Source organism: Hemicordylus capensis, chromosome 1, assembly GCF_027244095.1.
Source record: "Hemicordylus capensis ecotype Gifberg chromosome 1, rHemCap1.1.pri, whole genome shotgun sequence".
NCBI lineage: Eukaryota > Metazoa > Chordata > Lepidosauria > Squamata > Cordylidae > Hemicordylus > Hemicordylus capensis.
Genome location: NC_069657.1, coordinates 433,651,483 through 433,665,482, shown reverse-complemented (window position 1 = coordinate 433,665,482; position 14,000 = coordinate 433,651,483). Strand labels below are relative to the sequence as shown.

Sequence of the window (14,000 nt, the reverse complement as noted above, 5' to 3'; positions counted from 1 at the left end):
TTTCATTTAGAATCCATTTTAATTTATTAAACTAATTAGATGTTTAGTACAAGACTCGGGCAGAAATAGTTTTGTTTTAATGCTTCCTGTTCCTTATGTTTAATTTGATTTAGTTATAAAGTTGAAACAGTCAATGCACTTAATCATTTCTTTAATTAAAAAACATATTTTTCTTGGCGTTTTTTTCTCTTAGGCAAAGAACAGAGCCATTCACTATTTACACTATATTGAAAGATATGAAGATCACACAAGTAAGTATAAGCCTTTTAGACTCCTTTCAAAAGCCAGTTAGTTGCACAACTCTTCCAGACATGTATCTAAAGCTTGACATTCTTTCATGATTGCCTCAAAAAGCTTGGCCCAAAATGAGACATTGGAACTCCTTGCCAATTGTTTTGTAAATGGAGCTGTTATTGATGGTTGGTTCACACATGCAAGCATTTTATTTATTTTACTACATGTATATCCTGCTTTTTTAAAAATTGTGGAACTCAGTCATTTAATTGCAACCCCTGCTAACTTGGCAAAGAGGCACCTTTTTAAGGTGGAGATTCTCTTTATTTAGCAGGGGGAGAGTAACTGGCCCTATCCACCCCCAGCACAGTACCTCCAGTGACTGTTGCTGGTGTATACCTTATGTTTCTTTTTAGGTTGTGAGCCCTTTGGGGACAGGGAGCCATCTATTTATTTATTTATTTATTTATTTATTTATTTATTATTCCTCTGTGTAAACTGCCCTGAGCCAATCAATCAATTGCACAGTAAGAAAACTGTTTTACAATATATCAGGGAGTTCCAGACTGGACTGGTTCAAATTTTGCGGTCCTTCCAGCCATTTAACCAGATATATGTCCAAAAGTGCCTCTTGCAAGGTTTATCCAAGGGACAGCCAGGCCCTTTGTGACATTCAAGGTGGCGTACTTGGGGCTCCCATGCAGCCTCCCATCCAGACGCTGACTGGCCCAAGATTGCTAAGCTTTGGCAAGGAAACTGCATCATGTGCCTTCAGGCCATGCCCTGAAGGGGTAACTGAATATTTGTCACTTGATAGCTCATTCCCACAGGCTGCAATCAGCTCTCTCAAATAAAGCATCATAGGTAGTTTCATATCTCCTTAAAATACTGTGCTTGTCTAGATTATCTAGTCACACCTCACCTGCGGAGTCATGACATGATAGTTTGTAGAATCCAATAAGACATGTGCTTGTTTGGACCAGCGTTTAGATAAAAACTCAGTGTGATCATTTCCTTTCTGCATCCTTCCGCACCAGCAGCCCAAGGACAAAAGCAGTGGCCGCAAACCAGGCAACATGATATTTGTTTATTTCTGTATCACTTTTCAGACAGGTTTCAGAGTGGTATACAACAATATTAAAGACGCCAATATGAGAAGTATTGGTATCCTAAACAAAAGCAGCAGAAGGCTGTACAGGTCGAGAATCCTTTATCCAGACTCCCAAAATCCGGAAAGCTCCAAAGTCTGGATACCACACCGAGAGAAAAAACAAACGCTGTTTGTATTTTCCGCTTGGATTCTCAACCTGTAGCTTCAACCACTCACAAAGCCCCAAAACCATTCCCAGCCCCAATTCAGCAGCTAACAGTGGCAAAGCAGCAAAAAGCCCCCAAACTAAGCAGCCCCCGCAACTCACAGAGAGGCAAAGCAGCACCCGCAGCTCCATCTGCAATTTTGGTTGCCTGGCCCCTCCTCAGCCTCGGCTCCTCTTCCCTTCCCACATGGACGGGCACTTTGCTAGTGGCATTTAAGGGCACTTGCAGGCAGGGCAGGGGCCAGGGAGGCAAAGCAGCACCCAAGGCTCCATCTGCAATGGCACTCTGAACAGGGGAAGAGCCCTCCTTTGGGGTGGAGCCAAGCCGGTTTTGTGAATGGGATTGCACTGCCGCTCATAAGCTTCTCAAGCTGTTCTGCGAGAGGGGAAAGCAAGAAGGAACTTCAGGGGTTGTTGGAGAAAAAAACCCAGGAACCTTTCATGCCCAAGATATCTCATTTATGAACATACTAGTATGTTTAAGCCCGTTATAATAACGGGCGCTAGTTTTTTTTCCTCCCCTTTAAGGTTTTTTTTTTTTTACTTGTTTGTCGTTTTCTTTCTCTCTCTGTCTCTTCCTCTTGTTCTGTTTTTGTTTCCCTGTACCATTTTTTTCCTCTCTTCCCTCTCCCTTGTTTTTTTGTTTTTTTGTTTTTTTGTTTTTGTTTTTTGCTCTTCCTTATCCCTTCTTTTGTTCTTACATATTCATGAGGCTTTTTTTGGTTTAATTAATTTTCTTTATTTCCCCCTCCCCCTCTGCCCTCATAGTATTTCTTTATACACCACATTTCTGGTGAATATTTGTTCTGAGCCTGCTATTAGTTTTCTTTTTACTTTTTGTGGTTTTGGGGTTTGTGTAGTGCTTAGTGTAACTTTTGTTAACTTTTTGTTTCCCGCGGTGTTTTGTTGCCTCCGCCGCCTGTACCTCCCAGCGGCTGACACAGCCGCTTTTCTGAGTGCCGTCTGCAGGTGGTCCCGGCGCCGCCTCTGCTTCCAAGCGGCTGCCGCAGCCGCATCTGTTTTCTCCGCGGCCGGCCAGTGGAAGAAGGAGAATGGGGGCTGCTTCTGATGGCACCGGGCGCTTTTGTTGCCTTCGCCGCCTCTGCCTTCCAGCGGCTGACACAGCCGTTTTTCTGGGTGCCGTCTTTTTTGGTTCCAACGCCGTCTCTGCCTCTCTGCGGCTGCCGCAGCCACTGCTGCCCTCCCCGTTGCCGTCTTAGTTGTCTCCGCGGGCAGGCCAGCTGCTGCCGTCTTTGCTCTTCCAGTGCCCGCCTGTGTCAGTCCTGGCGGAGCAAGGAAGCGGAGGGGACTCCACAGTCCCGGGCCGGGACAGCTCCCCTTAACGACGGGAGAAGCAGTACGCAGAGGGCGGCCCGCAGCAGCAGCGGCCGCCCCCGGGCCATGGCGGCATCAAAAGCAGCCCCCATTCTCCTTCTTCCACTGGCCTTTCTCTCTTTCGCCGCGGTTTTTAATTTTTCTGTAGCGCCGCCTCTTCATTCTCCGCTGCGGTCCTGGAGCCGCCGCCTCAGACTCCCTGCAACCACGGCAGCCGCCTGGCAGCTCCATGGCACGGTTTAGAAAATGCCGCCCGCGGGTATTTTGGTACCTCCGCCGACTCTGCTTTCAAGCGGGTGGTGCAGCCCTATCTTTGACTGACCCCTGCGGGTGCTCTGGTTCCGCCGCCGCCTCTGCCTCCAAGCAGCTGCCGCATTTGTCCTCTCTGGGGCCGGGCAGAGTCACAAACATGGCTGCCTGTTCCCTTTGTCCGTTTGTCCGTTTCTGACTCGACTGTTCTGCGCATGCGCTCCGCATGCAACCGAGGGAGGCACGGACACACGCTTGCTGTCCGTCCACGGACGGACACCAAGCGTTTTATTAGAGAGGATTCCAAAATCCGGAAGAATTCAAAATCCGGAACACCTCGGTTTTTCAACCTCAGCAATAGAGGCCCTCCCCAACAGCAGGTCCCAACTCTTATGCCTGGCATCTCCAGGTAGGGCTGGGGAAGATCCCTTTCTGAAACTCCTGGATTGCTGCTGCCTGTCAGTTCTGAAAATACTGGGCTGGATGGTCTGACTGGGTAGAAGGCAGCTTTGTATATTCAGAAAAGAAAAAACCAGGAGCTCAACAATCAAAAGCCTTTCCCCCCCCCCAAAAAAGACCTTAACTTGCCTATGAAAAGACAGCAGGGAGGGGGCCATCTGGACATCTTGCAGCATAGCATTCCAAAGAACTGGGGCTGCTACAGAGGCGCCATGGGGAAATGCTTGACTAGCAAGCAGAAGGTTGCCGGTTCGAATTCCCGCTGCTACTATATTGGGCAGCAGCAATATAGGAAGATGCTGAAAGGCATCATCTCATACTGCGCGGGAGGAGGCAATGGTAAACCCCTCCTTTATTCCACCAAAAGAAAACCACAGGGCTCTGGGGGCACCAGGAGTCAAAATCGACTTGACGGTGCACTTTACCTTTTTACAGAAAAGCCCCCGGTTCTCATGGAGGCCAACATAGTCTCCCCAAAGGATGGAATTTGCAGCAGGACCTCATTGGTAGAACTGCAATGCTTTGGAGGCTGAAGCTGAAGACAGCTTTGCACATTGTATATTTCCAGCATTAAAAGTAGTTCCATGCAGGAAACAGCAGGAATGAGCTATAGTCATGCCTGTGTTTGTATTTTACTGTTGGGAACCTGTGATCAGCCACAATGGATGTATACAGTACTGTGTGCTATCATTGTGCACAACAGTCTTCACAGAATGTTCATGTTTTCTACTCTGAATGCAAGATTTTTAAAAAATGTTTGAAGCTCTATGCTCACGTAGGATGTGTTAAAAGTTGTAAGGTTTTGGCATGCTTAATCTTTGTTAGATAACCCAGTGATAATAAGCTTCACTTAGTCTAGTTGAAAGTAATTGTATTCAACTGCTATTCTGTAACACTTTTCTTTCCTTCTAGTTTATCATGATATTTCATCAAGTTTTAAAAAAACAACCATTCGGATGAAGAAGCAAAACAAGGGTGAGTAAAATAAAACATAGAGGGGGAAATGAGAAGCGTTCTCTTCCGAATCAATGTAGCCACCGTAATCTTCTCCGAATAATTTTCCACGTAATGCAAAGCATACACTGCCGAAATTCAAATTCATTCAATCTGGATTGCAGTTCAGCCTGCATAGTTAAGCAGGTTTAACTCCTGTATAGTAGAATGGCCAGAGGTCCACACCAAATTCACGTGAATTTGGGCTGTAGTTTCAAATTGAATTGACAAATAGAAGAATTCCTATTTCTACAAGAGGTGGTAGTGGGAGAAGTTGATCATCACTACTGCTGTCCTAGGCATTGTTCTGCAGGCTGAGCACTCTCTCTTCCATGCAGTGAAGAGCACATCATTCACTGATGTTCCTTGAGAAGCCAGTTGATACTGGTGGAAGGTCATATAGATCAACCCATTGTAGCACTAATTGTAAAGGGAGAGGCCATTGATATTCCCTCTCCCAACCAAATCGAATGGCTTGCAAGGATTCTCTTTTCAGGTTTGCCTCACAGGCCCTGCTCTTTGGTCCACCACTCACTCAAATTCTATTGGCAAGTACCAAAGACAGGGCCTTTTTGGTGGTGTCCCTGCAGCTGCAAATATCTCTACCTGGGGAGATTTGCCAAGCCCCTATTCTTGCTGCTGTCATGCGAGGTGTTGAAAGCCTTATGAAGGGACACAGTTTTAAAAACTGATCTGATGTTATGCTGGTTTTCACTCAGCTGCAGTGCTCTGTTGTTCTGTCTGATTCTTGGATACCTTTGTGGTGGTGTTTTATATCATATTGGTCACCACCTTTTGAAAAGGGTGCTTTTCAAAGTTATACATGAATTATTATTTTTAAAAAATTAATTAGGCTGCAGACAGACTTGGGGCTAAAGGCATTCATGTTTTCAGGGTCATGCACATGATATGATTCTACAGGGCAGAATGTGAGTGCCAGGGCATGGTCTAAGACAGTGATGTTTACTATTTTTCAAGCCGGAGCCACTTTGGGTGGTGGTGGGAGAGATCTTCAACTTAAGAGCCGCTTCCCATCACAGTGTCCTCTGCACAGTGCCAGGGAGACTGGGCAGCGTATTCGACTTTGGCCAAAGCACAGCACAGGCCTTATAAACAATTAATTGAGGAGCCACACTTAGGGTCTTTGGGCGCCGCCACTGGCTCCCAAGCCTGGCAACAAAAAATGCTGGTCTAAGGGCACATATTTAATTTAATTAATTAATTAGTTAACATAGTTGTATACCACCCAAAACTAATGTCTCTTAGTGGTTTACAATTTAAAAAAAACACAGTACAAATTAAAGCAGAATTAAAACCTTAAAACAATTTACAATTTCACAAGATATTAAAACTGTTAAAAACTGTAAATCTAATTTAAAAGCGTGAGTGAACAACTGTGTCTTAACTGCCTCTTTAAAAGCTCTTAATTCAGCAGGGAGTGTGTTCCAAAGCCTCGGAGCAGCCACATATTGCAGCCACTTTGCTGGAGCTGGCTTGGTCAGTGCCTGGATGATGAGAGACTGCTTGGGAACAGTGTTCCCTCTAACAGGAATTCCTAGATGTTATTGACTACAACTTCCAGAGTCCAAGCAAAAGCCATTACAGCTAGGAATTCTGGGAGTTGTAGTCAACAACATCTGAGAATCTCTGTTAGAGGGAACACTGCTTGGGAATTCTGTGTATGCCACATTGAGTTCCATCATGGAAGACAGTAAATATTTACTGTCTATTTACTACTTTCATTTAGTAAATATTGGGTGGTATATTCAGAATCTGAGTTTGGGGACTTTAAAAAAAAAAGAAAGAAATAGCAAATTTCTAGTCCTTATGATTGCAAAGATGCACTTAGGCAATGACACATCACAACTCCAAAGGCAAAGAGGAAGCTGAATCAGATTGGCTGGGGGCAATGATTCCATGCCCATGCCCCTCTCCATGACAAGCAAAATCAGGATAAATTAGGCAAAGTAATTTATGCACATGCATGCAATTTGCACAGTTCGTAGTTGGCAGAATTCAGCTTTTATTGGGGCAAAACCTGGAATGTATAGGCAAGGAATTTTCTTTTTTATTTTAAGCACTAATTTTTTGGATAGGCAGAACACCCAGCACTGCCTGTATTCAAAGATCATGAAGAGGAAAAGGTGCACACAAAAATGAGTTGTAACTGGGTGTAAGGAGATGTCAAGCCTCCTTTCTTCACAGAATACTGCATTGATTTTGCTGCAGAATTGCAGTCTGTTACCATCAAATGCAAATATTTTACCAGGTTTTTTACTATGAATGAAACAGCTCTCTTAATTTCCCCGAGAAGGACTTGCTTCACATGACTTAGGCCTATAAATCTTTTTTTAAAACCCAAGTGTGATCCGATGCATTTTATTAAAAAGCCATTAAGACAGCTCTTTGAGATTATTCCAATCTACCAGGCAGGCTTGGTGCTCAGTAAATGGAGGGAAAGAAATCTATTAGCAGGCCACAGGCTTGGTTGCGCTAATATTTCCCCTTTATCTTCCCCCCTTTATAATTGAAAAACAACCGATGGCCATCTAAAGTCATTTGTTCTACCATTTTGAGAAAGTATTGATTTCATGCTTGGAGATGGAATCAAGTTTTTGACATAATTACGTCTCAGTGATCTCTGAAAGGCTATTTATCAAGAGTTTCATTGGGTGGCGGTCCCAAATAGCCCATTTCAGAAGCGCCGTTCTTTTTTCCTGCCTCAATTCCAAACTGGGTTTCTGTAGCTTTGAAAATAGCCTGGTTTGCATGGAAAACAATGAATTGCTTGTCCAGTTTTGTTTGGGGTATAAACCTTGCTAAAAAGATTGAGCTTACACAGAGGCAGAAGTGTGGTTAGAAGTCACAGTGAGATCCGTTTCTTGCTACTGGAGACATGAGCCCAGACAACGGTGGCTCCAGCATAGAGAAGGGTTTCTGTGAACTGGAGAATGCTCTCTGCACACAACTGGGGTTTTCCATGTTGTATTTAGAGCTCAAATAAGGAGCTTTAGAATTAATTCTGTGAAAACAAAGACATTTGGAGATATGCTTTAATAAAATGCTTCCCAATTTGGGTACTCAATCAAAATCCTGTACAGGAGAACCTCGTTAATCACGAACTCAATATCCATGGTTTCATGTTTGACACCCAACCTCAGCATACACAGGAAAAAATGGCTTTAAAAGGGTTAACCTTGCAGCTCAAGGGTGACCGGAAATGACCATTTTGAGATATGGAGCCTCAAAATGGCTCCTTTAAAAAAACCTGGAGAAAAGTCGTCATTTTTAACTGATATTTTACTATTTGGGGGGCACTGCTGGGGACCATGAAGCATGTTAGGCCAGTTCCCCCCACATTTAAAGGGCCATTTTATCCTTTTGGGGGCCATTTTCCCTATCTCCGGGAACCTCTGCATTTGCAGTGGTCCAGTGCATTGGCCCACCATATTAGCCGTTTCCATATCTGCAGTCATAGCGGAGAACAGAACGCCCATGAATGTGGAGGTTCTCCTGTAATTGCACCCACCCACTGCTACCGTGAAGGCAAGCAGAAAGTGAGCATTCGTGCAGGTCTCATCCAGGGATCCACAAATTTAAACTTAGCTCGCTACCAAGCCATGATTTGTGGTTGCCACCAATGTCTCCCCTCTTCCCTCAGATCCTTTTCTGGCACACAGGCTGAAGAGAGAAGCAGGTCTTCTGTCATTTGCCCTGGGACATGGAGATGGTAAGAAACAGTGGGAGCTCTCTTGTACAGCTCAAAAAGGATTCCTGCTGTTGCTTACCATCTTAAAAACTGCCGTGAGAACTAGACTTCTGGAGAGGAGATCTGTATGCTGCTGTGTGTGCTGCTTGCCAGAGGGCTGGGGGCCCTCCCCACTGTGAGCTGGCAAGTAGACTTGTAGATGTGTGGTAATGGCAATGCACAGAACAATGAATTGGTTTTCTAGCTCTGAAGGCGGTGGGCAGATGCTAAGGCTGCTTCTTTGCAAGGGCAGAAATGAGTAGCCCAAGAACCAAGCTCAAATAGCAATCTCTCCAGCCTGCCCTTTATATATACCACATGGGCCAACTTTGCAGAACAAAAAGCTCTAAGCGAGAGGCATATTTCAGTAACAAAGAAAATGAGCACTGGGGTTTGCTTAGCAACAAAGTGGCAACAAATCCTTTCAAGGTGAGGCTGCCTTGTTCTTGCCACAAGCCCGTATTCCCCACCAAACACCAGAAATGGGTGTCATTCAAATTGTGTCTCTTTTGCAGCAAATATTCCTTTCAGCTTCCTGAAATCTCTGGTCCTCCTTAGCCATACTCGGAACACCTACATTGTTTGAGTCCTTGATCCTTAATATTATGGCTCTTGCAGAGACTGATTTAATGAGGGCATTTTTTCTGCCAGACGATTATTTCAAAGAGCAACCCTCTTTTTAGAATCACATCTATTACTAGGCAGAAGATCTTTAAGGAGTACTCTTAATCGGAGATCTAGAGAACTTCACTGAAAATCACAAATTGCTTGGGGTTTTTTAGATAACGAGAAAGATGCTTCTGTGCATTTGATCTCTATGACTTGTGATGTTTGGATGGGTTTGTTTGTTCTGCCCCTCTGCATCTGGAATTATTCGGCTCAGAACCTTGGATCTTTTAATCTAATACAAAAACTGAGGGTAGAACATACCAAGGTGTACCATGTCACAGGGTTCTGGGGAACAGGAAATACAAATACGATGAATATTTATATACCACTTTTCAACAAAAGATGCCAAAGTGGCTTACATGAATATAATCCCAGGTCTGCTTATCATTGTAGCCCAGGAGCCATGTGCATCTCAGGGCAGCTTCAGACAACACACGGCACCTGAATGCCAGGCTCATCCCTCAGCCTCAGGAGCGTGAGCTTCCCCCACTCCCATCCCTACACAAGGGTCTACTTCCTTTTTAGGTTAGGAAAAGCCAAGGTCGGCTGTGTTGTCCAAACCCACCAATCTTGGCTTATTCTAACCTTCATGTTTCAGAGAACATGAGATGTGAAACCCTATTCAACCCTCAGGTTCAGTTCTCAAGTTCTCTGAAGCAAGTAGGTTAGAATAAGCCAAGATTGATCATGATGGCTGAACTTGCCAATCTCAGCTATTCCTAGCCTAGAAAGGCAATAGACACTCGCCCTGGGGAGCAGGAAGCACATGCGCTCAAGGCTGAGGGACGGAACTTGACAGCACCAGAGATCCCACATGGCATCTGAAGCCACCCTCGGTTTGTCTGTTTTACTGTTTGGTTATCTAATTTGCAGGAGTCTGTCTCGGAAACCTTGCAAACCAGCCAGGGGTTGGTATGACTTGAGTGTAAATTAGTTTTCCTTATGGATGTTTTGACCAGCAGTTTGAACACGTCTAGTGCAGGTAGAGGACCATTTAAAAATAAATATGTACTTATACTTGTAAAGCCTTCTTACAGATAGGGATGTTGACTTCTCTGTTAGCGGAGAATCCTAAGTGGGAAGAACTGGAGGGAAGCTTGACCCAGCGAGATCATACAAGGCGATTCAACAAGTTTGGTCAGGCCTATGGCCATGTCCTACTCAGGGATAGATGGTTATAAATAGTTTGAAATGTCTTGTTCCAATGTTTGCAGCCCAACCATAATTATTTTTACTAGATCGCCGTTTAACATTTGACAACTACTTTCCCCAGGATATGGTCTTCGCTGTCACCGAGCTATCATTACCATCTGCAAACTGATTGGGATTAAAGATATGTATGCCAAGCTTTATGGATCCAATAATTTGCTAAATCTTACCAGAGCACTTTTCAAGGGATTGGCAAATCAGGTAAACTCTACTGTGGTTGTTCGCAGGTTTCTTCACTGAATCATAAAAGCTGGAGTAAAACATAATTTTAGTTGTATGTTGTCTGTGCTTCAACCTTTTGGGGGAACCATGTTAAAATATTCTTTTTTTAAATAGGCATGTAAAAGAGGACTGGTGAATACATTATACTCCCAATCTCTTATCTGTGGTTCAGCGATTGGGAATGTGCTATGGGGTTATGCATTACTTCCTTCCAAGTCTAATTCACTCACCCTTCTTACCACTTGTCTGAACCATGGTTGAAAATGTACACTGGCATCTATGTCAACCATGACTACAACTAATCAGGGTTTGAAGCTGGTTTGCAAACCCTAGTTAATAGCAAATGGAGGTTAGCGTTCATTTTATTTAGGCTGGTGTCAAAATAAACCTTAACCATGAGAAACTATGCCGTAGAGGAGAGTTGGGGGAGGGAGCGTGCAATCCCATAGATGCTAGTGATCTGTACATCACTGTTAACAGATTGGGAACTTTAGGTCTACACTAGCCCATAATAGAAGGGGGAAATTGAGAGTGGCGAGAGCCTTGAGAAAAAGGGAGAGAGGTGGACATCTTAAATGTGCATGCATAACAAATGCAATCAAATGGAATTCTGCCCCTTTAAGTATAGTGTAAAAATTTGCCCCCATTAAATTATATTCAGTCAAGAAGGTTCACTGCAGCAGCCGTTTTCTTGGTGTAGACTGTGGCTAAAAGCCTTAGCCCCCTCCATGGGCTAAGGAATAGGTGTGGCTGTGACCACCAGGACAGGGCCAATTGGCCAGTGTGGTTTGGTGGTTGGACTAGGACTGGAGAGACCCCAGTTCAAATCCGCATTCAGCCTTGAAACTCACGGGCTGACTCTGGGCCAGTCTCTTCTCTCTCAGCCCAATCTGCTTCACAGGGTTGTGAGGATAAACACAACCTTGTATATCACTCTGAGCTTCTTAGAGGAAGGCGGAATATCAATAAATAAATCTGGAACTTAGCCCCATCTGGTCATGAGTAAATGACCGAGGGAGACTTGTGGGAGAAGAAAAGAACAGTGGGCCAGTTTTCCACTTCCTGTTTCCATTTCAGTACAGCTGCTTGGTTGACAACCGCCAGATGAACGGAGAGACGTAGGGGTAGAGTGTCTCCCACTATCTGCATCACGGTTCTGTTGCCTAAAGGGCAGCATTTGGATGGGAACAGGAAGTGAAGGCTTTATGTCACTGTAGTCTTTTCATGGCTCTATGGTAGAAGCAGTCAAGCCATGTGATAGTTGGGAGGAAAAGGCAGAGGGTGTTCAAAGTGACATTGGCAGTGATGTTTCTCCCTTGGTGATTATCCTAAAGGCCCTAAGATGGAGGCATGGGTATTCATCCTCTCAGGAAATCCAGGCACCTGCTGAATGAGCAGCAGCACAAGACTTCTATCTCTTATTAATCTAAGGTCATTTAAAGTAACTATGAAGCAGATCAAGCTTAAACTTGATTATGTTGCCATATTTTCCTCAGTTTGTGCTTGGAGTAACTAATGTACTGGATGGGTTGTTTGCTTCTGTCATTAGTATTATCTAGCGTGCCTGAGAAACAGATTCTTCTGACCTTGTATCCAATTTGCATTCAAAGGAGGCTTGCCAAGGTGGATGGCACGCCACAAGTTTTCTGTATAAAATCTGTTGCAGGCTTAGTTAGCATCAGAGGTATGTTGTAGCTTTTAGGCAAGAAGAGGATTTCTTAAGACCCAAGGAAGTTAGGCCCTTAAGTGGGGCTTTGAAAATCTGTGGTGTTAGTTGGCCTTTCAGTGTATCGCTATGGAAGGCTAGCAAAACAGGTAGCTTTCTAGCAGGAAAAGGGTGGCACATTGTTCATAACTTTCTACATAAGGCCATTAAAAGAAATGGGAAATAAATGGGGCTTGTGTATTCAGCAGTTTGCCTGTGTTTGAAGTAGGGGTGGATAATAACTCTTTGCTGCTCTACCATCCCCCTCAAAATCATGAGAATTGGGAAACCAAAATGTAATGATTTGGGACTTATTTGCTTGCTGTATGGTTTCATATCAGATGCACATATTTTGTTTCCTCTTGCACCCATAAGGGCTAGCAACTTAGTCTTGTTTTGTTTTAAAGCAAAACTGAGATTATTGGTCTCCAAACAAGTGACTACCTTACAAAAGGATTTGGGGGGTCATGTGCAGGTCATGTTGGATCATAGCTTTTCAGAATCTGTTTAGGGGAGAAACCTCTTCCTTGCCACTTGTATTAAAGCCAAGAGCTGGGTATGTAACGTGTCAACATTATTAGATGAGGTGGCTTTTAAATCTAGATACGCTGGCTTTCTTGTGGCTTAGAACCCTCTCTTTTTACCCTCCTGAACAGGAAACTCACCAAGATATAGCAAATAAGAAAAACCTCTATGTCGTAGAACTTCGCGAGGAGTGTGGTCCCCTGCCCATCGTGGTTGCTAGACCCAAGGGAGCGATCAGGGAAGATCCTGAGCCTGTGGATGAAGTTCCTGACATCAAGTTGGAATGGAATGAAGTGAAGGCAGCACAAGGAATGAAGAAGAGCATCTGGGCAAATGTCAGAAGAACAGTTTGGTAGAGTGGAGCAGTATTTCAGTGCACAAAACTAGGGATGTTCCAGGATAAATGCACCATAAGAAAATACTTGCCCTTTGCAAATGAGCATGGGGTGACGCTTCCTTCTGGTTTCTCTTGATAACTGTTGCAGCCATTGTCACTTGGGGGCTCAGAAAGACTTGGCCATCTCTCTTCAGTTGCCTATTTCCAATGCAAGTGGCTGATGTTCCTACAGGCTGTGAAAAGGGAAGTGTTTAATTTCATAAACACATCCACTCTGTTGCTGCCATTCTGGGGAGCGGGGTGAAGAATCTGTTATCAGCTGGTCTTTTTCACAAATCATTTGAGGAAGCTGTCAAACATAGTGTCAGAAATAAAGTTACAATCAAATGCCAATTTGCCCAACTTGCTTTGTTTGGGTTCATGTTTTCCAATGGCTTCTCAGGAATTCCAAGAAAGGAATGCACAAACTTCAGGTACCACTTGTGGAGGGAGGGAGGAACGTAGGAAGCTGTCTTGTACTGAGTCAGACCGTTGGTCTATCTAGCTCAGTATCATCTACACAAACTAGCAGCGGCTTCTCCAAGGTTGTGGGCAGGAATCTCTCTCAGCCCTACCCTGGAGTTGGAACCTTCTGCATGCAGATGCTCTTCCCATCCCCTAAAGGGAATATCTTAAAGTTCTCACAAATGTAGTGTCCCGTTCAAATGCAAACCAGGGTGGACCCTGTTTAGCAAAGGGGACAATTCATGCTTGCGACCACAAGACACTAACTGGGTATGGTGACCCACCTGTTTTGCATGCATCCCAGGTCCAGTACCTGGCAACTGTTGTGGGGCTCGGAAATACTGCCTGCCTGCATTTGCAGCACATTCTGTGGTCTGAAACCCTGGAGAGCCACTCCCAGTCAGCACTGAGCTAAAGAATACAGGAAGCTGCCTCTTACCAATTTAGACCATTAAAGCACTCACATGTAGTCACCCAGCCAAATGCAAACCAAGG

General features: G+C 44.4%; 1 protein-coding gene across 2 annotated transcripts in view; it reads left to right on the top strand.

Annotated features, from left to right (window-relative positions):
* MRPS5 (mitochondrial ribosomal protein S5) overlaps nt 1-13,394 on the top strand; it is a 65,837-nt gene extending 52,443 nt beyond the window's left edge. For both annotated transcript variants that reach the window (XM_053313718.1, XM_053313725.1), the window contains exons 8-11: nt 194-251; nt 4,506-4,568; nt 10,277-10,413; nt 12,796-13,394. In XM_053313718.1, coding sequence (XP_053169693.1) covers nt 194-251; nt 4,506-4,568; nt 10,277-10,413; nt 12,796-13,020 — 483 coding nt within the window. In that variant the 3' untranslated portion in view covers nt 13,021-13,394. The remainder of the gene's footprint in view (nt 1-193; nt 252-4,505; nt 4,569-10,276; nt 10,414-12,795) is intronic.
* Nucleotides 13,395-14,000: the final 606 nt, after the last annotated feature.